At 46.2% G+C, this 27,564-nt stretch overlaps 5 protein-coding genes across 11 annotated transcripts; 3 read left to right on the forward strand and 2 right to left on the reverse strand.

The window, feature by feature from the left end:
* The first annotated feature begins 1,889 nt into the window (after positions 1 to 1,889).
* cpm (carboxypeptidase M) lies at positions 1,890 to 11,531 on the forward strand. Of its 6 annotated transcripts, XR_015090531.1 has the most exons (12): positions 1,902 to 2,022; positions 2,208 to 2,372; positions 2,717 to 2,814; positions 3,538 to 3,600; positions 4,805 to 4,977; positions 5,272 to 5,371; positions 5,451 to 5,559; positions 6,014 to 6,184; positions 6,263 to 6,415; positions 6,493 to 6,641; positions 6,724 to 7,109; positions 7,574 to 11,531. XR_015090531.1 is itself a non-coding variant. In XM_086059674.1 (11 exons), exons 2-11 carry the CDS (start codon positions 2,294 to 2,296, stop codon positions 6,964 to 6,966), a joined length of 1,338 nt encoding a protein of 445 aa, XP_085915800.1. In that variant the 5' UTR covers positions 1,890 to 2,022; positions 2,268 to 2,293; the 3' UTR covers positions 6,967 to 11,531. The 6 variants fall into 6 exon arrangements, 5 of the variants coding, with proteins under 5 accessions (XP_085915800.1, XP_085915796.1, XP_085915797.1 ...); XM_086059674.1 differs by having other exon boundaries at positions 1,890 to 2,022; positions 2,268 to 2,372; positions 6,724 to 11,531; XM_086059670.1 differs by having other exon boundaries at positions 6,724 to 11,531.
* dclre1c (DNA cross-link repair 1C, PSO2 homolog (S. cerevisiae)) lies at positions 8,210 to 13,237 on the reverse strand. Of its 2 annotated transcripts, none has more exons than XM_086059669.1 (15): positions 13,035 to 13,237; positions 12,905 to 12,956; positions 12,573 to 12,657; positions 12,050 to 12,109; positions 11,914 to 11,969; positions 11,738 to 11,839; positions 11,565 to 11,637; positions 11,179 to 11,319; positions 10,672 to 10,773; positions 10,469 to 10,605; positions 10,345 to 10,399; positions 9,649 to 9,737; positions 9,510 to 9,580; positions 9,056 to 9,199; positions 8,210 to 8,993 (listed from the first exon to the last, which is right to left on the reverse strand). In XM_086059669.1, the coding sequence occupies exons 1-15, from the start codon at positions 13,141 to 13,143 to the stop codon at positions 8,383 to 8,385; spliced, it is 1,887 nt and encodes a 628-aa protein (XP_085915795.1). In that variant the 5' UTR covers positions 13,144 to 13,237; the 3' UTR covers positions 8,210 to 8,382. The 2 variants fall into 2 exon arrangements, with proteins under 2 accessions (XP_085915795.1, XP_085915794.1); XM_086059668.1 differs by having other exon boundaries at positions 9,056 to 9,142; positions 9,486 to 9,580.
* On the forward strand, positions 12,793 to 16,057 carry sco2 (synthesis of cytochrome C oxidase 2). Its single transcript, XM_086059675.1, has 3 exons — positions 12,793 to 13,937; positions 14,822 to 15,362; positions 15,433 to 16,057. The coding sequence occupies exons 2-3, from the start codon at positions 14,823 to 14,825 to the stop codon at positions 15,670 to 15,672; spliced, it is 780 nt and encodes a 259-aa protein (XP_085915801.1). The 5' UTR covers positions 12,793 to 13,937; position 14,822; the 3' UTR covers positions 15,673 to 16,057.
* Positions 16,058 to 16,687: 630 nt separating this feature from the next.
* On the forward strand, positions 16,688 to 18,997 carry cradd (CARD and death domain containing adaptor protein). Its single transcript, XM_086059676.1, has 2 exons — positions 16,688 to 17,053; positions 17,903 to 18,997. The coding sequence occupies exons 1-2, from the start codon at positions 16,705 to 16,707 to the stop codon at positions 18,202 to 18,204; spliced, it is 651 nt and encodes a 216-aa protein (XP_085915802.1). The 5' UTR covers positions 16,688 to 16,704; the 3' UTR covers positions 18,205 to 18,997.
* On the reverse strand, positions 18,207 to 27,376 carry myrfl (myelin regulatory factor like). Its single transcript, XM_086059665.1, has 24 exons — positions 26,371 to 27,376; positions 25,917 to 25,989; positions 25,395 to 25,482; positions 25,146 to 25,201; positions 24,824 to 25,061; positions 24,035 to 24,220; positions 23,754 to 23,949; positions 23,613 to 23,689; positions 23,440 to 23,550; positions 23,270 to 23,375; positions 22,987 to 23,187; positions 22,811 to 22,919; positions 22,631 to 22,740; positions 22,419 to 22,564; positions 22,196 to 22,345; positions 21,774 to 21,827; positions 20,857 to 20,903; positions 20,186 to 20,332; positions 20,063 to 20,110; positions 19,906 to 19,990; positions 19,756 to 19,830; positions 19,572 to 19,683; positions 19,416 to 19,487; positions 18,207 to 18,397 (listed from the first exon to the last, which is right to left on the reverse strand). Exons 2-24 carry the CDS (start codon positions 25,969 to 25,971, stop codon positions 18,308 to 18,310), a joined length of 2,559 nt encoding a protein of 852 aa, XP_085915791.1. The 5' UTR covers positions 25,972 to 25,989; positions 26,371 to 27,376; the 3' UTR covers positions 18,207 to 18,307.
* Between the last annotated feature and the right edge of the window lie 188 nt (positions 27,377 to 27,564).

The following is a 27,564-nucleotide window of genomic DNA, read 5'->3' on the forward strand; positions in this document are numbered from 1 at the left end:
CTTTATGACTATGAACTTGAGCTCATAAAGTTATTTGCCTGACATGACGCAGATTTCCCAGAAAGCATCATAACGTCGGATAAATGTTCTTACTTCCTGTAGGTGCGCCATGCTCACTGGTCACTTCTTTAGGTACCGCTGTGGGATCAAAAGACTCGTTTTAATATAGTGAATACCTGAAAGAAGTATTTGATGACAAAATGACTTGCATTTATAAGTTTTGCAAAGAAGTCAGATAATCAGTAGGAGTGATAGGCAGTATGTTGATGTTATCCATCACGTCAAAACCAAACCATCCAATCAGGGACGTTCCTGGCTCATTATAAGGTCGCCTGATTTCCGATAAGATGCCAATAGAGGCTAAAGTCTTACTTTTACGAGCACCCAATTTGCACTTTCCTGCACTGTTGACGTCAACAACTACTTCCTGGTCCTCAAGGCTTTAACAATGACTTTACTGCTGGTGAGCACTCTGACGTAACCATAAGTTAAATCCAACTGTTTGACCAAGCATTTTCCTTCCGTTACATTTCCTAAGTAACTGACCGAGCAACTGACAAACGCACCAACCGACTGACCAATCAAAAGACTAACCAAAAACTTAAAAATAAAATAACCAACCACCCAAACAAGCGACTAGTTGACCAACTAACAAACCGAAAATGGAAAACAAAATAACCAGCCAATCAAATAATAGACCAACTAAATAACTCAGCGACGAATGAGCAAACCAACTGACCGACCAAAAAACCTAAAATAACCTACTATCCAAGAAGAAGTTGACTTACTTGAAACTAAATGACTGACTAACAAGCGAACTAAGTGAACCGTTCAATAACCAATCAACCAGCTAACTGATACCAATGAACTGCCTAACTGACCAACCCAGTAACTAATTCACTGATTGGCTATCCAATGAAATAGCTAAACAACAAATCTATGAACAACCCATCTAACCAGCTGATTGCACCGCCGACTAACTGACCGAACAACAAACTAACTTACCAACACCTCTTTTAAGTAGCAAGGTGTGTCTGTACGTATGCATAGTATTGAAATGTAGAAGAGGAAAACTTACATCAACTTCATGTTCTTGTTCTTGTCGTCTCGTCTCACTGTGTGTCTTGTGAACATTGTCAAGGCAAAGTCCTTGTCGCCATGGCAACCTGAGGTCATAACTACACGTCCGATTGTGCGTGTCTGTGTGCACAAGTACATAAGCCACAACTGAGGATAAGGCGTTGTCCTGCTAGTAGCATGAACTTCATTATATTTTATCCAGCTATTTAATCAAATTAACAGATTTTAAATGTATGTGAAAAGTTGTTTATTTAATTATCAAGCAGATGGAATTCTTGCTAAAAAAATTATAGTTTCTACCAGTAATTAACGGGGCTCTCCTGTAAAGGTACATTTTCAACATATAAAGATTCCACGATATGTAAAATTGTTTATTTTAATCGGTCATTTTAATTTTTTGGTTTTATTATTTCATGATAATAAATGTACTAATTGTTGAATATAATTATTGAAACTTGAAAGTGTTTTCAAAAGTGTTTCTTTTTTAAATGAAATAAGTTCCTGTCACATTTATATCGAATTACCGTTATTATAATGAATTTACCTGTTTTTTTTTATCAAATCAATAAAACGTGTTTTTCAACTGGATTTACAAATATTCTTTATTTGATTGAGTTTTCTGCGGGTACTCTGAAGTGGAAAGTTTAGGAAAGAACACTCGACTCTTATGCCGCTTGCTTGCTAGTGTTGGGACGTGCCTGCAGGCGGCGCCAAATCACCACTGAGTGGTCATCGTGCGTGTGAGAGGTCACTCTGCTGTGGTGGGCGGGGTGCGTGAGTTGAAATCATAAACCTGCTTGAATGCGACGGGTGTCGGGGGCGTGGTGTTTTAAGTTCCCCGTCCCCTCGCTCCTCCCTTGCGGGCCGTGCCGCCACGCAGAAGGAGCGCTCCCTCGTGCTTGCAGGCTCGCGTGGACTTCGGCAGGCGGAGGACGCACGCAGGTAAGTGAGCCGTCGTGACGTCACCGGACCGACGTTTCAGGAATATTTTTCAAGACGCTTGTGTCATGTGTATATATATATGTATATATACACAGATAGTAATCTGTTGTATTGTAAATCTATAGTAGTATAATTCTATAAAATCTCCATAGTCTCGTTTAAATATAGTTTTTTTGTCTCTGCAGGCATGTCACAACTCTTCCTCTTCCTCCTCCTCATGCTTGTCCCCGCTGCCATGATGCTAGACTTTCGTTACCATAGCAACCGCGAGATGGAGAGTTACCTCCTCCAGGTCAACGCCTCCAACCCAGACATTGCGCACCTGTACAGCATCGGACGCTCTGTGGCAGGTACGCACACACACCTATGGCGCAGACACAGGTCAGGTCTCGGGTGACCGTCGCTGTGGCGACTGACACACTGACTATGTGCTTTGTGCGATCATGTAACCTGACTGTAAACTCGAGTTAATCTAATCCGCCACGTTCTAATCTGGCTAATCACGCACACATGCACACTGGACACGAGCCAATTGGTGTCCTGGATTAACTCAGATTTGTGTGCGTGTGTGTGGGTGTGTGTGTGTGTGTGTGTGAGCGAGTTATTAAGTGTCACATGACCATTCAATAAAACAAAAACATCATATGATAATGACATCATGTATAAAGTGCACGTGTGCGCGTGCATGTGGCAGGTCAAGAGCTGTGGGTGTTGGCTTTGGGTATGAGCCCCCGCCGCCACACAGTTGGCATCCCCGAGTTCAAGTATGTGGCCAACATGCACGGAAACGAGGTGAGGCAACACACACTCACACACACTCATTCGGAGGGTCCCTCCCTGCGGACAGGAAGTGGGTCTAAAAGGAGACTAAAGAGATCAACAAAAGCCGGTCACAGCCCAACACACTCTGTGTGTTCTTACAACTACAGACAATGTCAAGTGAAGGTCAAGTGTGACCCCCCGCACACATACGCACACACAGACAACAAGAAGCCTTGTTTGGTAACCATGGCGATTACATGAAACTTAGTGGAAATGTCCTTAAATAGACAAGTCATGGCTGGGCGCGCACACACAGACGCACGCACACAAACACAGACTAAGTAAATAGGGTCATTGGAGTGTTCTGGCTCAGACAAAACTTCCAGAAAAAGACCTTTTCACTCAGTTGCACGCACGTACACATTAACATCAGGAATGTGGCCCATGTGGAAAAAGTTCAAAGTTTATGTGATTATGTGACAGGCATAGCAGGATTGCTGAGTGTTAGGTGAGTTGGTAACCAGTAGCCAACCAATGGAAACGTTTAGCAGAGCCTCGTTAATACCTGACCAAGATGGCGGCCATAGTTGTGTAATGGAGCATGTGGAATGCTTGTTTGGCGCCGTTGCGCTGCTGAACTTGAGACCATTAGTGTAAAATGTATTATTTTCTTTTTCTTTTTTTTCTTTTTCTTTTTTTTTTACTTCCAAGGCGCCTTGTTGACCAGTCGTTCTCAAATGTTTTGACTTGAAGGCTGCCGGGAAGCTCAGGCGGGAAATGGTCGGCAACGTCCTGTTTTGTAAAGACACTCAACAAGTGTGTGATGCTTGTTTTGTCTGCGCATGATTTAGCTATGTGGCAAACATTGCAAATTCCTGTTGTGCTCATCATAGATTGCCACACGCATGAACACACGCTATAAACACACCATACACTATGGAGCCGATACCAGGCATTATTTCAAGATATTGGTACTCCCGACTGGTATCAGCCTCCCTCTTGTGGCCATTTTTCAATCAAACTAGAAATTAGAAGAATAGAAAATTGACTTTAATTTCATGTAATTTTAAGGAAAAAATACTATATTGGGGTATTTCGGTCTTTCTTTAAAGTGATCATTTTTTTGTGGGGAAATTGTATGCATCAAAAGTACTAGTGGTACTTGTGCGCTTGTGTGTGTGTGTAAGAGAGAGAGAGGTTATTTTCGCTCATGTTTCAGTTTGTACAGCCTGGAGTTTTTGTCTTATGTTGAATGGCTGAGAGACAAAAAGGGGGTGGATCCAACTGACAGCTCAGGTAAGACTCGTGATGGATACACAAATTCCACATGAATGGAACACACACGCACAACCTGTGATGGCGCAAACAGCATCACGCACGGTGTGTGTGCGTGTTAGACAGTCACCGTGGCAACGGGTGGCCAGAGGGCGGCTGGTTCCGTCTTGACTTGCGTTGACTCATTTGCACCTTTCCCACCCTTCTCGTCTTCCTTCCTCCTTTCATCACGCCGCCGTCCATTCATCCGCTCTCATCCAGGCTGACTCACGACGTCACTTCCTGTTACGCACCCTCCCTCCCGGCCATGACACAGACAATGCCTGTGTCCAAATTCGCAAGGCTGGGTCCTCCGAAGGCTGAATTTGTCGGCTGTATGACGTCACTCCCGGCGCGACTCGACAACACGCACAGACTTACACATAAATGGAGAGTCAGTCAATGCGCTACCGACAAGCAGCATTGACAATCCATTCATATGAGTGTCTTCTTTTTCTTGTGTCTTGTTTGACAGCACCGTTTATGTGCTCAGAGAAAACAAAAGAAAAAAATCCATTCATATGTAAGTCCGTGCGTCCTCCTGTCGAGTCGCGCCGGGAGTGACGTCATGCAGCCGACAAATTCGGCCTTCCCACCAACTCTATTTCAGTCTACTGGCTTCATGACAGCAGGTGGCGCTGTGACCTGTAAGTGTGGGACCTTTTTAGCCAATCACAATCCTTCATGTGTGTGCCTACGTGTGAAGGTTTTGGGCCGTGAGCTGCTTCTGCAGCTAGTGGAGGATCTAGTTCGTGGTTACCGTGGCAACCAGAGCTGGGCCACGCAGATCCTCAACAGCACGCGCGCCCACTTCCTGCCCACCATGAACCCGGACGGCTTCGACAGGGCTGACACCAACTGTCACCTGAGCCAAGGAAGGTACGCGTGCGTACACAAGTCCGCTGCAATTATCCAAATGACGTCACAGTTGCTCAGGTAACAACCAAACATGGCTCAGCTTGCGAATGTCACGTGACTCACGAAACTCAGAAAATAGGTTTAGCCGTGATTCATCGCTACCTGAGCCATTAGGCACTGTGATGTCATCTTCAGTTGACAGCAAGTCTCAAAATGGCCGCCACCTGAGATGAATAAAAATGGGATTTTGCTGCTTACAATTAGAAAATTTTGGGGTTGACTTCCCCTTAAAGTTTATGTGACTGTGTGTGTCAGATTCAACCTTAACGGTGTGGACCTGAATAGAAACTTCCCCGATGCCTTCGCTGGTCTGCTGGGGGAACACGACCTTTACAACGCCAACAGAGAAGCCGAGGTCAGGCAACGTCTCGCTCTGCGCGTGTGATCGTTTTTCACTTCTTCACTTTGTGTGTGTGTGTGCGCATGTGTCCCAGCAGGTCCGCGCTGTGATTGGCTGGTTGAAGACGGAGACGTTTGTCCTCTCGGCCAACCTCCACGGCGGCGCCCTGGTGGCCAGCTACGCTTACGACAACAGTAATGGCGGTAAGTGCGTCTGTTACACGATGGCACATACGCAGGTACAACTAATGGGTTTGACATCTCTTGACAATAACATGTTATATGTGACCTCACTAGGTTAAACATGACATTCTGAATAATATTACATAAAGCAGCAAAATCCAACTGTTTTTGTCCATCTCAGGGGGCGGCCATTTTGCCACTTGCTGTCGAGTGAAAATGACATCACAGTTGCTCAGACAACGACCAATCACAGCTCACCTGTTTTGTGAAGCTGAGCTGTGATTGGTTGGTACCTGAGTCCTGAGCAACTGTGATGTCATTTTCACAAAATGGCCGCTTCTGATATTGATTTAAAAACTGCTGGATTTTGCTGCTTAATCCTATTCCACTAACAACATATTAACCAGAATACCATATTTAGATTAGAACATATTATTGTCAAGAATTATTTTTGGGGTTGATTTCCCCTTTTAAGGTGGCGAGCTGGTGGGTCAGGCGAGCTTGACGCCGGACGACGACGTCTTCGTCCACCTGGCCAAGGTGTACTCGCACAACCATGCCAGCATGCACCAGGGGGGGCGCTGTGGAGACCAGGGACCCTTTCAAGAGGGCATCACGAATGGGTACCAGTGGTACCCGCTCACAGGTCAGTGTCGAGTAGGTTCAGTTGGATAATCGCTCTAAACACGCCAACATCCCATAATAAGGCCTTCACTGTGTACAGGCGGCATGCAGGACTACAACTACGTTTGGGCTCATTGTCTGGAGGTGACGCTGGAGTTATCGTGTTGCAAGTTCCCCCCCGCCCAACAACTTCCTGCTTTGTGGGCCGACAACAGGAAAAGCCTGTTGGCCTTCATCCGACAAGTCCACTTGGGTAAAGGCGCGGCCCGGTCTGGCCCTGAGGTCATCGTAGCACCGTGCCAACATGTTAACTGTTGTGTGTGTGTTCAGGGGTCAAAGGGCGTGTGTTTGATGGGTCAGGAGTGGCGGTCCAGGACGCTGTGGTGGAGGTGACCGGTCGCCGCAATATGTGTCCCTTCAGGACGGACAAACATGGAGAATTCTACAGACTGCTGCTGCCTGGCAACTACACTTTCACTGTTATGTACACACGCACACACTAAGATAAACACACACGCACACACAATTTTTGTAGCTCAACGTGCGTGTTTTTGTCCCCAGGTGACGTATGCTGGTCACGAAATGCTGACGGAGACTTTTTTCGTCCCTTACGGTCCGGAGCGAAACTCTGCCCTAACGCATGATTTCTTGTTGCGTCGCGTCGCCACGGCAACAGGCGACCCCACGCTCCCATCCTCTTCATCTTCGTTGTTACCTGAGGGCTCACTGGGCGCCGCTATGACACCTACATGGACGCTAGCAACGCTCGTTATGGCGCTCACATTCCAGAACCTGATCAGCTGACGTGCGACATTAGAAAAAAACTACAAAGACACATATGGACAATGCATGGGACTTTTTTTTTTCTGTGGTATCGAAGGCGGAATATTTTAGTTAGCTTTTCCACAGGAACATGTCAGCACAGCACAAACACAAAGCAGGCTAAGGTTAGTTACCTTTTAAGCTTATGCATTTTTGTGTTGTGTCTTTGAGGTGAGTGTCCTTGGGGCACGTGTCTGAGGTGTGTGTGCATGCGTGTGTGTGTTTTTGAGGCATGTGCCTTTGAGGCATGTGACTTAGTGGTGGGACTGGTGGTATGTATTAGAGGCATGTCTTTGAGATGTGCCATTGTGGGCCACGTCTTGTGTTAGTCTGTGACGTGTCTTTGAGACATGTAGCTTTGAGCTGTGTGTATTTGGGGCATAGGTCTTTGTGGCATGTCAACGAGAGGTGCCTTTAAGGGATGTCTCTTTGTGGCCGGTGTCTTTGAGCAATGTGACTTGGTGTCACGTCTTTGGTGTCCCATTGAGGTGTGTGTCCCTGTGGCTTGTCTTGAAGGCATGAGTATTTGTGGCAAGGTACCTATTACATGTGTCTTTGAGGTATGTGACATTTTTCTTCTTTTTTGCAGCCTGTCTTTGAGACGTGTGTCTTCGAGCCAGGTGTCTTTGATGCATGTGACATAGTGACACGTGTCATTGAGGTTAGTGTCAGGCGTGTGCATGCCTTGTGTATTTGAGGCATGTGCCTTTGTGACATGTCTTTGAGACATGTAGCTTTGAGCTGTGTGTATTTGGGGCATGGGTCTTTGCGGCATGTCAATGAGACATGCCTTTAAGGGATGTCTCTTTGTGGCCAGTGTCTTTGTTGCATATCTGTGGTGTCTTTGAGAAATCTGACTGGGTTCCACGTGTCTTTGGTGTGTGTCTTTGTGGCTTGTCTTGAAGGCATGAGTATTTGTGGAAAGGCACCTATTGCATGTGTCTTTGAGGTATGTGACTTAAAATATTTTTGTTGTCATTTTTGCAGCCTGATTTAGAGGCGTGTCTGCTGCACGTCTTTGCAACATTTATCTCATTCTTAATCTAGGTGTGAAGTGCCGTGTCTGAGATTTTTTTCTTTGTGGCATGCTTTGTTGTGTGTATCTGGGGCATGCATATGTACTGAGTATTTGGTGTCACATGTCTATGGTGTCCCATTGAGGTGTGTGTCTTTGAGGTGTGTGTCCATGCATGTTGCATTGATATGGATTGGAATGTTAAATTAATTTGCTTAAAATTTGCTTAATACTTTATTTGGCTTAATGTTCATACATACAACACGATCAGCCATTTTTGTTTTTGCTGCAATGAAGCGTCCTAGTTCTAGCCCGTTCATCCCTCTAAAAAATATAGTAATCTTTGGAAAGATAGGAATGCATCTTTGATAAGATGGGTGGGTTCAGTCAGGACAGGAAAGGTCATCTCCATTTGCCAACTTCCTATACAGATGTGTCAGCTGCTCGGTCGTTGGCCTTTTGGAGTCGGGCGTGCTTGGAACGTCAAAGTCGGATGAGGCTTGTGAGCCGGCCGGCGGCTCGTCCGCCTCCGACACGGCGTCGCCGGCCGCCGGGTCGTGGTTCTGTGAAGAATGATTGGACGCCGAGGCGGACAGCGAGAGGGAGAAGTCGCCATCCACGTCGTCTTGCCGCTCGCTCGACGCTTCCGGTGTCTGTGAGCCTGTCTGCCCGGAAGGGGCGGGGCTAGGGGCGGGGCAGAGGTGGCATTGGCTTTTGAGGCTGTTCTGGCTGCCGGGAAGCGGCTCCATGGTGAAGAAGTCCTCCCACTTGGGTGGCTCGCTGGACATGCTTCCTCTTTTAGTTGAGCTCTCATCTTCCTCACTTTGGTCATCCTCCTCGCTGTCCTCATCATCATCATCATCATCATCGTCGTTGGACTCGGTGCAGTCCAAGAAGTTTTTGTTCTTGTTCTCTTTGTTGTTGTGGTCGAGCGTGATGGGATGTAGTGAGTCCTCCTCTGAGGCGGGGGGCGCTGTGGCATGCGCTCTGTGGCCTGTTAAACAGCCAAGAGTGATTAGCCCGCGCACGCTAACTGCAGGCTAAATGTGGACATACCTTTGGGGATGCACTGACTCGCCGGTGGCTTCCTCTTCGGCGGAGCCGCCGCGGTGCCATCAAAGAGGTTGTCGTCGCTGTCCCAACCTGACGGGACAAAGATGGATGTGATTGAAATTGTGTCTTTGAGGTGCCGTCTTGTGTCTTGGCAAGATTGAGTCGACTCGAAGAGCTTTGAGGCGCATGTTTGTAACGTGTATCTTGAGGGGAATGATTTTACAAGTTGTCTTCGTGGCGACACTTTGTGACATGTCTTTGAGGCATGTCTGAGTCGGCATGTTGGTGATGTCGTTGAGGTGCGTAACTTTTGAAACACCGTCTTTAAATCATGTCTTTGGGACAAGCATTGTCTTTTTGACATGCCTATGTGGTGTCTGTGAAAATTGTCCTGAGGTGTCTTTGTGACGTGTCTTGGATGCGTGAGTCTCACCGTGAGGAGGTGTCCATCTGCCACAGCGTTTGAGCACCCCCAGTGGTTTGTAAGCCACGTCCTCCTGTGGCGCTTTCCTGCATGTCGTCTGGAGCCTGCCGGAACATTTTTGCACTTTTTACATCGGATGAGTTGGGGTTCCTGTTGCCGTCAAACGACTCACATGCGCGTGACCTCTGCAATGGTGCGTCCCATCGGGACCACGTTGGGGAACACGTGTACGGGCTGCAGGTAGGACAGAAAGTCTTTGACCTGAAAGGAGTCGCCCAACGTTAGCGACGTGACAACTTCCTGGAATCTTCCTGCCATCTGAGTTTCACTTTGATTTGCTACCACTCAATTTGATGGGTGTCGGTGTCACATGACCAATGGAGGTTGGCCGGACCTCAAATCAATTGAGTGAGAGTGAGAGTGAGAGTGAGAGTGAGAGTGAGAGAGAGAGAGAGAGAGAGAGAGAGAGAGAGAGAGAGAGAGAGAGAGAGAGAGAGAGAGAGAGAAAATGGGAGAGTGAGAGAGTGAGAGTGAGAGTGAATTAAAAAAATAATAATTCTGAGAAATATGAATTCAGAAATTCTAATTCAGAAATTCTAAATCATGGTCAATCATAACTGAACACAAACTCAAAAATGTAAATTCTAAAACTGTCGCATTCTTATACAGAAGTTCTAATTCAAAGTCAGAAATTGCCATTTGGAAATTGACACAAAAATTTCAATTATGAACATTTTTAATTCCGAAATTTGACGTCAAAAATTCAAACTCAGAATTTGAAATTTAGAAATTCAAATTCAAAATGAGAAATTCAAAGTCAGAATGTGAAATTGAGACGGCCCAGATGTCCTTGGCGACTGAAGCGAACCTCACAAAAGGACGAGTGGAAACTGAAACACGCTCGGAAGGCGTCGCTTCCCGATCTGCAAAAATAAGAAGAGAATGAGCGCGGCGTGTCGGCCAAACGGAAGCGGGCGCCGGCTGGGCCTTACTTGACGAGCACGTCGGTCTTGTGCGTCCTCTCACCGAACCACATGGTGGACGGCTTAATGCTGAGCACGCGCAGGTTGGCGCCGTCCCGAGAGGTGCAGCCGCACGGCAGACGGTTGCCATGGATATACTGCTCGCTCTACACAAAAACAAACTTTCAGGCGCGTGTCTTTGAGGCTCACGCGCCTTTGCGCCGCGCCGTCACCTTCGGGTATCGGCAGGCGTGAATCTGCGTGCGACGCTCGGTGGTCACGTATCTCAGGATCTCCGGCATCCTCCGGAACATCAGCAGGTTGTTGACGTGCACCTGAGGACGTCAAGGTGTCAGGGCCGTGTCTTTGAGGTGTGGCTGGTTGAGACGTGTTTTTGTGACTTGCGGCATCAGACATGTGACTTTATAGATTTGGAACACATTTTTGTGGCATGTGTCTTTGAGGTCTGTTAATGTAAAGGGATGTGTCTTTGTGAATGTCTCTTGCATCTTTATGGCACCTGACTTTTTGGTGTGTCTCCGAGACGTGACTTTAAGGCCTTTGAGACTATCTTTCCATGAATGTATACATCTTTGTGGAGCGTGTCTTTGAGGTGTGTGCCCTGTAGAGCATGTAGCTTTGTGGCGTCTTTAGACTCTAAAGTTTAGAGAAGCAGTAAAGCATAAGGTGTGTGACTCTGCGGTGTGTGTCTTTGAAATCTGCATGTCTTTGAGATGCACCTGCGTGTTGAATTCCTCGCCCAGCCTGGTGAACAAGAACTCGTAGCCGTACGCCGCCTTGCAGTTGAGCCAAACCACGTGAAAGGCACTACGGGCGATCCAGTCGCCCGCCAGACCCAAGATGGCGCTCACACATGCCTCCTGCACACGCACGCAGACACATGCAAGTACACACATGTTAACGAACGATTGACATCACTTTGAGGATATTATTTCAGTTGTTGAATTTATAGTTTCCCCACATCTCATGCTGACGTGTTCACGTGGAAAATCTGAAAAATTTGGAGATTTTTTTTTTTCCTCCACTATCCAATACAATTTTTTGTACTTCGTAATAAAGCCAAATAAACCTGTGTTGTGTTTTTACGACTTTGATTTCTGTTTACCCGGGAAGGAATCTGGTAGAAGCGTGGGTCATAGAACGTAGAGTCCACGTAAACGCTCTGGATGTCCTTCACCCTGCATGGCCAACGCCAATCACGTTAAAACAGGAAGTAGAAAAGAAAGAGGAAGAAGACAACACAACAGGAAGTAAAAGAGGAAGATGGTGGTGATGCACCTGCTGCCCGAGTGCAGATGTTCCATCCTGGCGGCATCCCCCACGGGTAGCCTGAAGTCTCCCGTGTACAAAACGTTTCCATGGCAACCTTCGAACAGGAACCTAAACACGTCGTCGTCGTCGGCAAGTTTACAACCAGATGTTTTTTCCGGCCACGACGTCAGCACAAGACTTACATGACGGAGCCGGGACAGTGTCCGGCTGGGAGCAGCGTCACCACCAGCTCCTCGCTCTGCGCAGGACAACAGTTCACGTTTCACATTTGTACTTTTTCCAGAGTTTTGAGGAAGGCGTGTTGGCAGAACGGCTCACCTGTCCTGATGCCTCATCCACCAGGGAAATCTGGGTGGGGCTCTCCAGCTCCAAGGGAACCTGAACAAAAGAAACATTGAAGAGAAAAAGCCAAAACGCTAGACCCCACCATGAATTGCAAAAATGGCAATAATTGTCACAAATTGCTTAAGCGAGAATAAGTGTTGGGTGGGGTCAAAACAGACTTGTTTTTCATATTATATATATATATATATTAGTTTTTTGTTTTTTGTTTTTGCCCCACCCAAAAAAAAAATCGAAAATAAATCTCTTAGGTTTTCTTTTTATCTTTTTTTTTTTGGGGGGGGGGGGGGGCATCTAAGTTATTTTCCCAGAAATCAGGTATTTGTGACAAAGGTATTTTTATTTGTATTTATTTTTTCAGGAAGTTCTATTTTTATTTTTTTTAGAGCGAGAGATTTAAGAAAGCACTTGATGAATCGCTGGTTTAAACAATATAATCAACGAGTGGACAATTGTGAATTTATGCCATTACTATAGTCCAAAAAAAAAAGAGTCTCACAATGAATTCTTCCCAGAAAAGGTGCTTGCGGCTGCTCAGCAGAAGCTCTTTGGTCACCAGTGAGCAGTACAGTTTGACTCTGCGGCTGAAAAACAAAACAAGTCAACAAATAAAAGCAGAAGTATTTCACTTTATCCCACATGTTGTTGTTTCACTCCAAAATGATGTATTTTTTTTTATTGTGAAAGTCGAGCACTAAATATTTCCGGAATGTATTCACTCAGCTTCATAGTTGGATGTGATACTTGCTAGCTGTAAATAAAATTGGCTTGAGTCGTCCTCGTGCGTCACCACCTACGCATCACCCCGGGATAAGCAAAGGTTTGAATCACCTGGAGCGCAGTCTTCTCCTCATCTTGGGTGCTTTAATCCCTCTCATGTGGTCTGATAGCGAAGAAAAGATTTTTGTATTTTTACATTTGCTCACTCGGGCTAACATTTAGCCGGCTAGCCTTAGCTCACCTTTGTGACAGTGCGACAGGAAATAGGCTCGCGCGTGCAAGTTTTCATGGTCGAAGCGATCCAGAGAAATGCTTGGATATTCTTTCATTCGACCCGCAAATGAGCTCATATTTGCATCGATTCGGCCATTAAAAAGAGTGAAACTGAAAAGAAGGAAGTTGGTGTTTAAGTTGACATTTTGTCTGTGCCGCCCATCGGGTGCGTTCTCCTTCTACGGCTTTGAGTTGTAGACGTCACTTCTGCCCTCTTGTGGCGTAAACAGTCCGTGTTTCGTAAAAGCTGCTGTGTTGGATGTAGGGACTCATTCACTCGTTACAGAGGTTTTTATGTAGTTCCCTCATATTCACTCACCAGTCAAATAAAAAACGATCATTTTCGTTTTCTGAAAATATGCAGCTCACTGTATGAACGCTTACGACTGCTGTTTACTGTTTTTATTTATTAAGATTGAGGTGCTTTTCTTTCAACAAATGTGTTGCCTTGACATAAATAAGCAAAGAAACCATAGACAATAGCTCAATATCTGCTCTTACATTAAACTCCTATGCGCTATTTCTGTTGTCATTTTTATATTTGTCCAAACAACAAAAGCTCTCGCTCCTCGGACGCTAGCTAAAATAGTATTTTTCTTCGTATATGAAATTAAATATATGAAATATGAAATGAAAACATGAAAAAAGACGACGCATTTCAGTCCGGTAGGTGGCGGTAATGTGCATATACTGGTTGCTAACCTCCATTGAACGCATGGAAAAAACAGCTGTAGAAGAAAAAGGCGAAGAAGAAAAAGCTGATAGCATCGTGCTAATGACAGCAAGCAGTCAAATGAGAGCCTTCTTTTTCCTGTCTTCGTTTTCTTCGCCGTGTTTTTGTGGAAGTGGACGCTCGTGGAAGTGACAACAGGTAAATTTCAACTTCCTTCAAGCTGGGAGCGTGAATGAGTGTAACACGGATAATTTGAGCATGGACTGACTGAGGTCATTTTCCATTACAAAATTGCTATCTGGATGGAATTCTGGTCATATTCTCATTTACCCCCGACATTTATGTCTCGGGGGCGGGGGCTATTATTGCAGTCTAATTATTTTTCTATGCTTGGTATAAAGTTGGTGTGGGTGATTATTGTTTAATTTATTTAAACAAATAAAATAAAACCAAATCATATTTGGTGGGTAATAATTTAAATTTATATATTAAAAGGTGATTATTTTTTCTTTAAAGGCTCTTTATCAACATTTTAATATAGTTGATATTTGTTGTGATTAAAGCTGCAACTGACGGTTATTTTAATTATGGATTCGTTTTTAGATTAGAATTTAAAATTGTCATCTCTGTTCCAAAATTAGATATCATTTTAAACTGACAGCGAAACACAAATTGATGATTGTTTACGATCCTGATTTGGTCTGTAACATGCCGAAAGCCAAGAAAAATGTTGATTTTGATTGAAGTAGATGTCTGCCAATCTTTTATATTCTCTCTCTTGAGAATCAATCTGCTTTCATGGAGGACTAGACACATCTGAGAATATGGGCTGAGGCTGAAATTCGGAATATTTTTATGCAATTTTAATTATCAAAACAGTTGTCGAGCGATATGATAATCGATAAATCGCTTCACCAGATTTTGAAGCAAATTCCGCACCAAATCTAAGAGAATTATCTGATTTTAATTTATTTTTTATCTAGCGAGCGTCGATTTACAGTTTGTTTGTTTTTATCAGGAAACTCCAGTTCTAATGATGGAAGAAAAAAAACCTGACATATTTCTGATTGGCTTGTGTTCAGGATGTTGGCACTAAGGTGCATTGCGGCGGATCTCCGTGGAGGTTTGCGGCTCCGTAAGACGTTTGGGCAAGGTCCGTGCAGACTTGCTCTGCCGCCCGCTGTCCGTTTCTTGTCTCAAGGCGAACGATCGCCGGCCAAGCTAAAGCTGAAGACGCGCGTGGCCGTGGCGCTGCTGGTGGGCGGCGGAGTATTGGCGGCGTGGGCGTGGGTGGACGGCGAGAAGCGGCAGAAGGATCGGCGAGCCCGCGCCGAGCTGCTGCAGCGGTCGGCGCTGCGTATGGGCAAATTCAGCCTGGTGGACCACCACGGGAGGCGCCGCACCAAGCAAGACTTCCTGGACCGCTGGGTGCTGCTCTACTTCGGTTTCACTCGATGTCCTGACATCTGCCCCGACGAGCTGGACAAGATAAGTGCCGCTGTGGCCGAGCTGGACGCCGATGCCTCGCTGCCGCCCGTGCAGCCCCTCTTCATCACCGTCGACCCCGAGCGTGACAGTGTGGATGCGCTGGCCCGCTACGTCAAAGACTTTCACCCTCGGCTGGTAGGTTGGAAACTTGGAAACTTCTCCAAATTTCTCTGCTAAACTTTTGTTGGTTTTGGCGTGAGCGCAGGTAGGCCTGACGGGCACGTCTGAAGAGGTGCAGGAAGCGGGTCGCGACTACCGGGTATACGCCGGCCGCGGCCCAAAGGACGAGGATGGCGACTACCTGGTGGACCACTCGATCCTCATCTACCTCGTCAGTCCCGACGGACTCCTCGTCGACTACTACAACCGCCGCAAGGACAAGGAGCACATCGTGCAAAGCATACGCCAACACATTGCCGAGCATCTCCAAACGCAACACTTGTGACGATTCCAGTAAAGCGACATGCCAAAAGAGAGATGGGAGGATTTTGCAAGTAGTCCTCATCGGATACTTTAAATTGAAAGCTATCATGTTGAAGAATAATTATGAACTTTTTTTTGTGACTACAAAAAGAACATGCAGTTGTTCGTCGTCATGATCTCACAGTATCTTAAATTTTTCAATCATACTTCTCTAATAAAAAACGGTATGTTTCTTTCTTTTCTTTTCCAGGGCTGATACTGATTGTTAGTAGGCCAATAAAAGGGATAATATTGGCGTTTAAAACAAAAAAAGAAGACAACTTTTCATTTAGTTGAAATGTCTTTAAGCATTTTTATTAAACATTTCATATTTGTTTTTAATATTATACAATAAATGGTAAATGGGCTTTCATTTGGATTGTGCTTTTATACCTTGGAGGTACTGAAAGTCTCCGCCTTTATCTCTTGATGACAGCATCAGGAGCAACTTCAGTATCTTGATCAAGGACACGGTCACAAAGGGCTCAGGATCGAACCCACAACCTTCGAGTTGTGAGATAACCGTTCTCTCACTAGCGGGGAACTGCAAGGCTAAGGTCATATGAGCATGTCTTACGAAGTTCAATGGAAACTTCAAACAAGTAAATGGCTTCTGATAGTTTTCTACAGTAAAGTTTTTCCAAAATAACTAAAATGTTCAACCTCCGCTGATCTTAGTTTTAATTTCAAACAAAACAAAATGTGCAGGAGCATCTCTTACCTGAGGTTGACATGGTTTGAAATTGATCTCAGACAGATTTTATTTTAAGGTCGATATATTTGTCAAATTGTCGAATATCAGTGCCAATGACCTGATAATCTGTCTATTCCTGATACCTCGTTTCATACCACCGATTTTTCAAAATACGTCTTATTTATCCTTTTTTTGTATTTAGCCAATAGTATGAACGCAAGTCCTCAATATGACTGCCGTAGGAAATGCCATTAGTTCTGCCTCTGTTTCTGGTCGGACACAAAAACAAAAGGCACAAATGCGGAAGTAAGTAGCGTCGGCATGGATCCTGTCCACAAAGAAGTTCTGCAAAAGATGCGCCTGGATTTATCCGAGCAGCTGCTGGTGTCGGACGGCGTGCTGCCCTTCTTGTATCAAGAGGACATCCTGACGGCCGCGCAGGTGGAGGATATTTTAGCAGAGAGCACCGAGCGGAAGCGGTGCCTCAAGATGCTTGACTTGCTCCCGAAGCGCGGTCCGAAAGCCTTCGCGTGCTTTCTCCGAGCGCTCGACGACTTCGCGTGGCTCCGAGAGCGACTGCTGCAAGAGCTCGACGACCGGACCGGGACCAGGACTGCTACCTCACCCCACGAGGTTCCGACGAGTCACCGAGGAAGGTCGTCGACTACAGGTATGACGTCATCACAACGTTACTGTTACTGTTTAAAATACATGCATTTTATTTATTTTAAATTAGCTCAATTAAAAGTATAGAAATATGACAATTCACATATAATAAATAACTTAATGATTACTATGATAGAGCAGTCTTTTTTAATCAAAATGTTAAAAGTTGAAATTCGTGAGAAAAAAAAATTCACGCTGTTGCATCATTTATTCTGAATTATTTGTGTAGCAATTCAAACTAGAACATCAAATAAGAGTTGTAATCGTTGATGTGAGAAAAGCGCAGGTCAATGACGTCACTAGTTTTCAATTATTCTTGTGAAACCGTTCAAATATGACATTTATTGTGAAATAAATGTTTTGCGAACGTATTTAGATTAGGACTGATTGGGTAAACTGTTTCAAACGGAACGTTGGGCCAGCTCATTTGGAGATGAGGTTAAAAAAGTTATTCTTATAGTAACAATAATGAATTATAATAAAAAGCATTTTTGATTATGTAAAGCTAACAATTCAAACAGTTAATATAAATTTCTGTAAAGAAAAAATAATGCAATGAATAAATGTACATTTAAAATTGTTTGGTATAAGTCATTCTCATTTTAGGCCTCCCAAAAAATTACGTCACGTTTTGGAACTGGGCTATTTTTTTTTAGAAACGCAAAGGAGCAGGTACCAGAAAAAGCGAGTCGAGTAGAGCCGGGTAGATTTGTTGGTGGAGACGTGGCTTTTTCTAAGTAGAGTAGATACCGGCGGTGGAAACGAGGCTTAAGTGGGATGAGGAAATGGAGGAAAGAAAAAAAATCAAGTGGCCCTCGAGTGACTTTGATGTTATTGTGTGCTTTGTGTCAAGACGACGCGTGCGGCCTTCCGGACGACGTGGCCCAGCAAGTGCCTTCCGAGCGTCAGCTTTCGCGTCTGGCGTCGGTCCTGGGTGGCGAGTGGGAGTCAGTCGCGATGGACCTGGGTGTGTCATCGGCTGCCCTGTTTCGTTGCCGCGCCGACAACGCCCAATGTTGCCACGGCGCCGCGCTGGCGGCGCTGTTGCTGTGGCGACGCTCGCAAGGGAAGAACGCCACCACGCGAAGACTGCAACAAAGTCTGCAGGCTGCAGGCGTCCACTCGTCCGTCCTGCGGGACGTTTTGATGACGTGACAGATACCGAAGCCTCGTCTGGACTTTGAATAGTTTTATTTACATTTTTAATACACGCTTTTTTCCTTTTTTTCAATCACATTTTCAAGACAAAAAAGTGGTGTCAGTTGCTGCAGCGGCGGTAAAAGTAGAAATGGTAGTCTGTGAACAGCGCCCCCCCAAAGTGATGGTCGGTACTGCAGTCTGCTTGACCCTGTGTGTATATACATATAGAATTGTGATTTAAGAGTTGAGAATGAGCAGAATGATTCAAAATGGTGTTCAGACTTGTGAACCCATTGCCGAATTCCCCAAACCCAATCATGGGATTTTTCTGGAGTGGAACTTTCAGAAGAACAGCTCAGTTGTATTTAACTTGGGCTACTTTTTGCAATAGAGTAAGATCACTATAATATCCACAAAATATTCCAATGTAGTGATTAGTAAATAGGGAATAAACAATTTCAGATTATTATTTTTTTGCTCTCGACGCTGAGGCGATAATAGTCGAGTCGATCCTTTTGGCTCATCAATTATTTCATTTGTATTTTTCAAGTTGTTATCTTGCTATCTGTGCAGTGAAGTATTTTAATAATCGGTTGATCTGTTGGGTTTTTTGTCTGATTAATCGGATAAAAAACGCATTTAATTTCCGTCCCTTTATTCACAAACAAGACATTTTATTTCAAATTAACTGTGCAGAAAATGTACAATCATAAATTGATTATGATTTAGTTACTTGTTTGGGCCGTAACATCCGTCAGAAAATTGGCAAAAATGTTGACCAATGTGGTTTTTGAAATAAAAGATCGAAAAAAATGTCTTATTCTTAATTTGTCTTATTTTGATTCAATACAAAAAAAATCAGCATTTACTGCTTAGAGGCTGAAATTCCAAAGAGCAGGACAATTTTACGTTAAAATAGTTCTCTGAACGATCGATTATCAAAATTGTTTAGTTGATTCAATTGTTGCATCTCTTAATTTAATTAAATTTAACAATTTTCACAGGCATATATTCTTTATCCTCTGTGAAGAATTACTATTAGTAGGGCTTGTTTAGGAATGAGAAATCTATGCATATTAAAATAATTCTATTATACTGCCCCTGGTGGCCGAGGTGCGATTAATCGATTAGTTGTTGCGTTCTTTTTATGTGAAACATAGAAATGTTGTCTATATTCTGCTTCTATTTGGTGTCTTTGCAAAGTGCGCGCGCGTGCGTGTTCTTACGGCCACCGTGGATCGAAAGTGGTACGAGCTGTGGTAAAGCCGAGCCACGTGCAGCGGCCACTCGTGTTCCCCCTGCAAACAAACAAGTTCATTCAGTGATGTGCATCCAAGTTACTCGGAGAAGTCAAGACTCAAGCAAAGGTGTGTTTGTGGAACCTGCGTGTTTGAGAGGTATGGACCGGCGTTAACGAGGTTTCTGTCGTGCAGGGCGGCGCAGGTGGACGACTCGTGAGAGGCGCACAGGTGCACCACCAGGAGCTCGGTGGAACTGAACACGCGCGTGCATATAGCTCAGCAAGAGGTCATGTGCATGTGCGTGCGTGGCACTAACGAGCCTTACTTCATGAGGAGGGTCACTCGCATGTTGAGTGGTACAAACGGGCTGACGGGGACCTGGAAGACGAACCTGTCGGGTCTGAAGACGCCAAACAGGCAATCGTAAGATTTTTTTTGGGGGGGGGGGGCGTTTTTGTGTTTCTCGCACACTTACCCGCACTCGTCTCGCACGCAGTAGCGGCTGTCAATCACCTGCTGGTTCTCTTTGATCATGAAGGATGTGATGGTGGTGTTGGTCCCTGTCAAACACACGCACACACATTTCTTCCGCACACTTATGCACGCACAGCGTTAGGAATATTCGTACGTACAATCTGTGGAACTTTGAAGCTTGTTGAGGAAGTGGTCTGTAGTTTTCTCTGCAAACAAACAAACATCCGTTGTCACTTCCTGTCAAATGACCACGCGCGGTCGCGCCATCGACCGGCACTCACCCGCCCCGTCGCCCACTTGCGCTCGGGCGGCGTTGACGTGATGCCCGCCCCCCGGTGGCGTGGGGCAGCAGTACACGGTGTCGCAGTACAGCAGTTCGCAGAAGTGCACGTCCGGGGGCCAAGGCCCGGGGGGGGCAATAGGTGGCGCTATGAGAAAACCCAGAAATTAACTCATTTGCTCCCCAAAAATTCTAAATGTTTTAAGTGTCCCAAAGACATATTTATACGTTTTTATGTTTTTATTTTAATGCTAGAGCATACAGAAGGCTTTGATGCAGCCTCTCAACTGCAAAGAACGGTTGAAGAAATGCTAGTTATTACACAAACGGCCAGCAGGTGGCAGGAGAGCAAAATAGATCAACCAGGGCCATGTTGAAAAAAGGCTCATTACTCGCATTTCTAAATAGATTTGTGAATAATTATGATACTTAGCTATATTCTAATGCTAATTTCTGCAAAACTGAAACAGATAGAAATATATTTTTTTCCTGATGAAAGAAGACTCTAATCTTTATTTTGCTAGGTTCCATATTTTTATAGCAATAGAACACAATATTCTGTGGGCCTTGCAAAATCTGTCAAAATCCAGTAAAACAGCCGGGAGTGAAGGGGATAGCTTCAGTGGAAATGGCTGGGAGTCATTGAGTTAATTGGTTAGAAAGACGTTTTACCTGAGGTGCCGCTGGCTTCCGTCAGCGTCGGAAGTACGCTGCTGTTACTGATGCACACAAAAACAAAAACACATTTTTGAGGCTATGAGGCCTTAAAATAACATCTCAGATGTTTTGCCAATTTTTTTTTATAAAATTGCTAAAGACAATTTCCGATTTTATTTCCCCCTTGTGTGATTTGCTTCTGGGTGCCGAGCAAATCTTGAAACCTTATTTTTTGTGTGTGTATCTACTTTCAGAAACATAAAGTCGTCATCTTGATGATGCTGATTAAGCAGAGAAGGATCAATACTTATTCAAGTAAAGTAAACACCTCCTCCATCTTGTTTTTCTTTGCGAATCATGTAAAAAAATAAGTACGAGTGTCAACACAGTGGTGCCTTGAAATGCGAGTGCCTTGACTTCAGAGTTTTTGGTCTTGAGAATGACGTAAAAGTGCGCTTCGACCCCTCACCACTAGATGGCAGCAGCACACTTCAAAACATCTGACCACCATCAGTTCACATTGGCTTCCTTGCAGTGGAGGGACAGTATACCTTGGGGGCACTATTGAGTCATTAAGCTGCTTTGCCAGTAAACACCACAGAACAAGAACAGACGGACAACACATTGGGTACAGTTAATTTTTGTGCTCTTTGAGGGTTATGTGGCCTGCATATTTTATTACGCTATGTTTTTAGACTGCTGAGTGAAATTTTCCTTACCCACAAAAATTTATTTTTTAAAGTGTGTTTGGGCCTGGGTCTGGTACAGATTACTTTCGATTAATTTCAGTGGGGAAAGATGATTTGGGATCCAAGCACGATTACAAAACAAATTAACCTCGTATCTCAAGGCACCACTGCACATGTAAGTAGAAACACACCACAGCTACTGTACAAGTAGTAATACATGCAGTGACAAGTAAAAGTGTTCACCTGACGCCAGAAGCAGGTAAGTTGAGCAGGTACATGGCGCCGATGGTAATGATGCTGATCGCACGCACACGCACACACACACACACACACACTCTTGTTCAGTATTGTCCAAAATGTCACAAAAATATGAACATAATGATGACGACTCAATTGTGGATCTGTTTAGTTGGACGCCTTGCTATTATTGTGTTGTTTGAATGGCAATATGGAGATTAATTGTACCTTTGGCCAGCTAGTGGAATATCATTTCATTGTGCTGCCTGTCACTATACATCGCTGGCATAGACAGATGGACAATATTTGTAGTCAGGAAATCGTGAATTTGTGCCCAATTCAGTGAATTGGAAGCTCTCAAGGCACACAATGGTGTTGCCGTTGAGACGTCAGCATGAGAGCAAACAGGAAGTGACATCATCGCTTACCAAACGGCGACGGCAAGGCACAGCGTGAACACGCCGGCCCGGAACATCTTCTGCGGCGCGCAGCCGTCGGCGTCCGCCTCAGAAACTTTGGGTTGCGCGTCCAAACTCTGCGCCGCCGCCGCCGACGCGATGCTCGGCTTCCTCGATGTCCTGTCCAAAGAAGACGCAGAGCTTTTATTTTGAAAGCGTGCTGGCGAAGAGGAAGTTGGAGAAGAGGAAGTACCCTGTGGAGCGCAGACTTCCTGTCAGGCTCTTGAGCTTGGCCAGGCGTCGCTTCCAGACCTCCAACTCGCTCACGCGGGTCTCCAGGCTGTCGGCCATCTTGGAGAGCTGCTGCACCGCGCCCACGTTCTCCATGAAGATCTGGTCCTGGACGATGAAAGGCGGCCATGAGGGAGCGAGGAAGAGGAGAATGTTGTGAGGAAGAGGCGATACCTTGTCGACGAGCAGGAAGTTGTCGATCTTGTGGCCATCGTGGCACGTGATGTCGCCAACCTCCTTGACAGCCGAAGGGAGAAGCTCTTTCACCTCTTGAGCCAGCACGCCTGAAACGTCACACACGCACACACGTAAATGACATTTTACACAGGCACCCCACGCCAGCTTGCTGTTGACCTGTCTGGTGCGTGTGTTCGATGCCCATCTTAGACGCAAACTCTGGCTTGTAGTCAAACTCCACCAGTCGCACCCGCGTAATCCTCCTCAGGTGCTCCTCAACATCCACCTGAACACACAAGATTTTTAGAAGACACCCACGCCGGCTTCCCAAACGCGTCACTTCCTGTCCGCACCTCCTGAATGTTGCACTTGGCGCGCTGGTCGGAGGGCTGCATGACGCGGCCCATGACGGTGGCGTTGCCGCACACCACCAGCGCCTCGTCGGGGGCGTCCGTGTTGATGCCCACCCGGCCGTGGCACGCCACGGCGTCCTGTGCCGCCCCGCGCTGCCACAGGGAGTCGCCGTCCATCTCAAACTGGCCCGGGTTGGACGCCTGTGTGCACGTTCCGGAGGGCGCGTGTCAAGAAAACCACAAAACAAAACGGCGGTGTTGGTGGGCGGGAGCGAGCGGTTACCCTGACGATAAGTTTCTCGGACACAAGGGCGGCAAGGAGGAAGGACGACGAGTCTTTGTCTTCTTCCTTGATAGCGCCGTACAATCCAACCACTATCTGGAAATATCTGTACATACACAATTAGCACATGCGCACGAAAACGCACACATACTCACAAAACCCAGATGTACCTCTGGTCGGGGTTGGGCCGTCCCTTCTTCCTCATATTGTTGGCGGTGGTCTCGCTAAAGTGAAGCCGTCCAAGCGTCACTTTGCTCATGGCACCGTTCGCCACGCCGACCCTACGGGAATCGAACAACGGTCACGTCGAGCCACATGGCGACCTCGCGGCGGCGGCGCCCACCTGACGGGCCGCAAAGCCTTCTTGGTGCGGTCGGCCTGAGACTGCTCCATAGTCACGTGATGCTCGGGAGATTCCATCTGGCGGCAATATTAGCGCCCATTAGCGTCGTTGGCTAACTGCGCTAAGTTAATGGAAGCTAACCTTGACCCCAAACACGTTGATGTTGAGGTGGTCCAGTTGGCGCACGCCGTGTGGTGTTTTCACATACGCGGGCTCCATGGCAAGGCCCACGTGAACTGTCACCTGGAAGTGGTTCTTCTTCTGGCACACGAAAGCGTCGTCGGCCGGCGAGAAGTTGAAGCCTTTGTCCGTGGTCACCGCCAACGCTGGAGGATGCCTGCGAAAACACGAAAAACATCATCGGAGTCAACTTTGTCACCCACGGCATGCACATGGCTACAAAGAGCAGGTGGCTGACTCACATGACGTGCAAGTTAGCATCCAGGACGGAATTCCACTCAGTCTGGCGGAACCTCTCCCACCTCAAGCAGCCGCTGGGGGTGAGTCCTCCTCGGGTCCCGTCGCCATCGTCCCCAAGCGGAAGTCGGTCAGGTCCTGACGACGAATCTTGCGACTCGCTTCTTTTCCTTTTGCTTCTGTCGGAGGAGCTCAAGACAAACACCGGGGCGCTTTTTACTACAGTTGGCCGCTTGCATCTATTCATTTGAGTTCAGCTGGACAACTTGTTTTTTTTCCTGCGGCCTTTCTGACCCAACATGGCTTTCCCCTGAGATGAATGAAAATGGCATTTGGAATGGAATTTTTTTTACAGCACAATTCAAGATGAAGTGCAAATGTATTTAAAAGTTGAATAAACCTGAACTGTACCCCCAAAAAATGTTTCCATGTTTTATGCACCCCCACTAGTCTAAATATGGTCATTATGATTAATATTGCATTTGTGGAATATGAATTGAGCAGCAAAATCCACCCGCCCGCTCCCACCCCCTCCCCATCTCAGGGGGCGGCCACTTGCCGTTCTGAGCTGTGATGTAATTTTCAGTTGACAGCAAGTGGCAAAATGGCTGCCCCATGAGATGGAAAAAAATCACAAATGCAATAATCAGAATACTGTGCAAAGATTTTTGGGAGATTGAATCCCCCTTTAAAAACTTACTGGACTTGAAGTAAGAAATGATTCTTTTGTGCACCACTACAGGGAGCCTGCGTGCCATTAGTGGTACGTGTACGACACTTTAAAAATTACTCACCAGTTTTGTGAGGGGGAGGCGGAGGCAAGCATGCAGGAGGGCGGGGCCGGAGACACCCAGCTGTGGCTGTGGCTGTGGCTGTAGCCGTCGGATGGCGCCGCAGCTGCAGAGTCGCCCTCCGATTGGCCAAAATGCAAATGCCGCGCGGTCGGCTCGGCAAGGCGCATTGGTGCCTCGGGAGGGAGGTAGCTGGAGTGGCTCGGCCGCTCGGACCAATAGGAAAGCTCAGTTTGGAAATCTGTCAATCGGACGTCGTGCTAATGTTAGCCTTAGCACTAGCGTGGGTGTTTGATGGAAGAGGTGGGCGGAGCCAACGACTGACCTGGGATCTGCTCGGGTGAGCAGACATCCGAGTCTGGTGGAGACTCAGGAAGCGCGCTAAGAAGCACGCGGAAGACAAAAACACGTCAAGGACCACTCCTGCTACGCCCACACATAGTCAGTCGCACACAATCACACACCCACACAAACAGTCACATGCAGTCACTCACACAAACGGTTACATACAAATACAGTCATACACACACACACACACACACACACACACACAGCGGCATGTGTGGAGTCTCACAAAGCGTTGAAGTCGCTGCTGAGGTACTGCTCCAGGATGCTGGTATCCACGGCAACCGAACTGTCCAGAACCTGCCTGACGTCGTGACCTGTATGTCATCACGTCACTGTCATCAGATGACCTTGAAAGGTCAACTTTAGTTGACCTTCTGTCAGCTTTCAAATGTTGACTACCTCTTGCACACGTCAAATTTTGAATTCCACGGATGTCCCACTTTCTGTGACTCTTCCAGCCTCCGTATCTCTGTTGCAACTGGCGTCAACAAGATGTTCACAGAAGGAAGTGGCCAGGTCACTGGAGGAGCCACAGAAAGGCATCCAAGTGGATGGAATTCAAAATGGATGAATGACCACATGTCCTGAAACATTGGCCAGTTGGTCATACCACATTTGAAAGTTGACACAAGGTCAAATTGAGTTGAAAAAGTTGCAGTTCATCCTCAATTTTCACTTCTAAGCCCAATTGTCGCAAAACAGGAAATGTGCGTGTTTGTGTTGCTGTCTTGCGTGCCGGCACGCTCACCGCGGAAGAACTGCTGCAGCGCCTCGGTCTCGCCATGCACAGCCGCAGCCTCCATGCTGGCCAGTAGGTGGCACTGAGGAGGAGACATTAAATGGCCTCAGCATGTGGGTTGCTAGGCAGCAGTAACACAGTCACACACGCACAGGAATACTGATACAATAAGTTATGCAGTGCACACACAGTCTCTCGCAGACACAAAATCACACACAGTTCAACGCATACAAACTTTGTCACAGACAGACACACACACACACACACAAACAGCCTCTCGCCCTATTTTTGAGTCTCACGCACGAACACCTGACAAAGAGGAGAAGCATGAGTGTTGCTAGGCAACAGGACAGGCGTAATGTGTGTGACTGTGTGTCCTTGTTTGTTTGAAACACCTGAAACGATACACTTGACAAACACACACACAAATGTGAATGTGAGTCGGACGTTTGTTCTCGCTCACCCGCCTTTCAGTCCAAAATGGCCGCCGCGGCTCCAGTCTGTTGACCACAGACTAATCGTCTCGTCTATCCGTCCGTCAATCCGATTGGTCGTCCTGCTCAGTGTCGCCTCTAATCTGTTTGCTACTTTGGACGTCCATGTTTGGACCCTGAAAATGTCTTCTTTTTCCCCCAGAAATGTCTAGGAAGTATAGGAAGAGTCAGAAGTGGGTTTTGCTGCTGTGTGGCGTCCGTCAGGTTTGCGTCAGGTGGACTTTGAGCTTTGAACAGGAAGGTGTGTCACACACCTGTTGTGTGTGCGTGGGTGTGCGCGGCGATCACTGTTCATACAAAATGCATTTGTATCGTCATCTGAGCTCAGGTGAGCGGGAGGGAACCTATCCAAGGAAATTTGGAGTGAGAAGTGGGTTGCACCCTGGACTGGTCCCCAGTCATTGTTGGGCACATATAGACAAACAGTGGACTGGTCGCCAGTTCGTGACAAATAAACGTTTACAAATGCTTTAGTGAAGCTAACATCCAGTGGTGGGTTGAGATACGACTTTAAAATATGTATTATATATTTATTGACTTTAGCGTCTTTGTCATGAATCCATGCACAAACCGGTCATAGCTTTCTAGACTCTTGTAGTTCTGAAAATCCTTCAAAGTGTAAAATGGGCTTGGTAGAAAAGAAACACACAAATCAGATAACGTCCAGGTATGAAACCGTTGGGAGGATATCGTGACTATACTTGTCAATCTAGTACGGATCTTCAGCCCCAATTACAGCGGTTTTCTCCATGTTGTGAATAAAAGCCTTCTTGTCTAGTGACTCCGAATACTTTTACGGCGTCCTGATTTTGGCGATATTTTAACTTTCCACTGATTAATTTGGAATAGAATACGTGTGAATGAAATGGCAAGCACCAATGTAAACACAATTCTCGGTAAATGCAGCCTCTCAATATGGACGACCGCATGGGATTATGGGCTATGGTACTATTTTTAGCACAAAGGTCGAACCCCTCGATACGCTTCCGTGCAGAAAACAGAAATGATGTTGCCGAGAATCAAACCCATGACCTCAGGACTGTGTGAAGTCCTGCACTGCCCCGGAAATACAACGTGTGAAAAGCCGAATACAGCTCGTATTGTCTTCCGCGATGAATTGATTAGTTGTAGCTGTCAGAGTGTCACACGGGCAGCTGTCAGAT

The sequence above is a fragment of the Leptonotus elevatus genome, chromosome 17 (genome assembly GCF_054856555.1).
Source record: "Leptonotus elevatus isolate MCC_2025b chromosome 17, RoL_Lele_1.0, whole genome shotgun sequence".
Taxonomy (NCBI): Eukaryota; Metazoa; Chordata; class Actinopteri; order Syngnathiformes; family Syngnathidae; genus Leptonotus; species Leptonotus elevatus.

Coding starts and splice junctions, on each gene's coding strand:
- cpm (XM_086059670.1), top strand. CDS start 2,210: ATGTCACAACTCTTCCTCTTCCTCCTCCTCATGCTTGTCCCCGCTGCC. Junction 3,601..4,804: donor TTTGTAAAGACACTCAACAA/GTGTGTGATGCT, acceptor CTACGTGTGAAG/GTTTTGGGCCGTGAGCTGCT. Junction 6,185..6,262: donor CCAGTGGTACCCGCTCACAG/GTCAGTGTCGAG, acceptor CACTGTGTACAG/GCGGCATGCAGGACTACAAC.
- dclre1c (XM_086059669.1), bottom strand. CDS start 13,143: ATGAGCTCATTTGCGGGTCGAATGAAAGAATATCCAAGCATTTCTCTG. Junction 12,658..12,904: donor AGGAGAAGACTGCGCTCCAG/GTGATTCAAACC, acceptor TTTGTTTTTCAG/CCGCAGAGTCAAACTGTACT. Junction 11,320..11,564: donor TCTACCAGATTCCTTCCCGG/GTAAACAGAAAT, acceptor GTGCGTGTGCAG/GAGGCATGTGTGAGCGCCAT.
- sco2 (XM_086059675.1), top strand. CDS start 14,823: ATGTTGGCACTAAGGTGCATTGCGGCGGATCTCCGTGGAGGTTTGCGG. Junction 15,363..15,432: donor AAGACTTTCACCCTCGGCTG/GTAGGTTGGAAA, acceptor GCGTGAGCGCAG/GTAGGCCTGACGGGCACGTC.
- cradd (XM_086059676.1), top strand. CDS start 16,705: ATGGATCCTGTCCACAAAGAAGTTCTGCAAAAGATGCGCCTGGATTTA. Junction 17,054..17,902: donor AGGAAGGTCGTCGACTACAG/GTATGACGTCAT, acceptor CTTTGTGTCAAG/ACGACGCGTGCGGCCTTCCG.
- myrfl (XM_086059665.1), bottom strand. CDS start 25,971: ATGGAGGCTGCGGCTGTGCATGGCGAGACCGAGGCGCTGCAGCAGTTC. Junction 19,831..19,905: donor TGCGTGCGAGACGAGTGCGG/GTAAGTGTGCGA, acceptor TGGCGTCTTCAG/ACCCGACAGGTTCGTCTTCC. Junction 19,684..19,755: donor CGAGTGACCCTCCTCATGAA/GTAAGGCTCGTT, acceptor GCGCGTGTTCAG/TTCCACCGAGCTCCTGGTGG.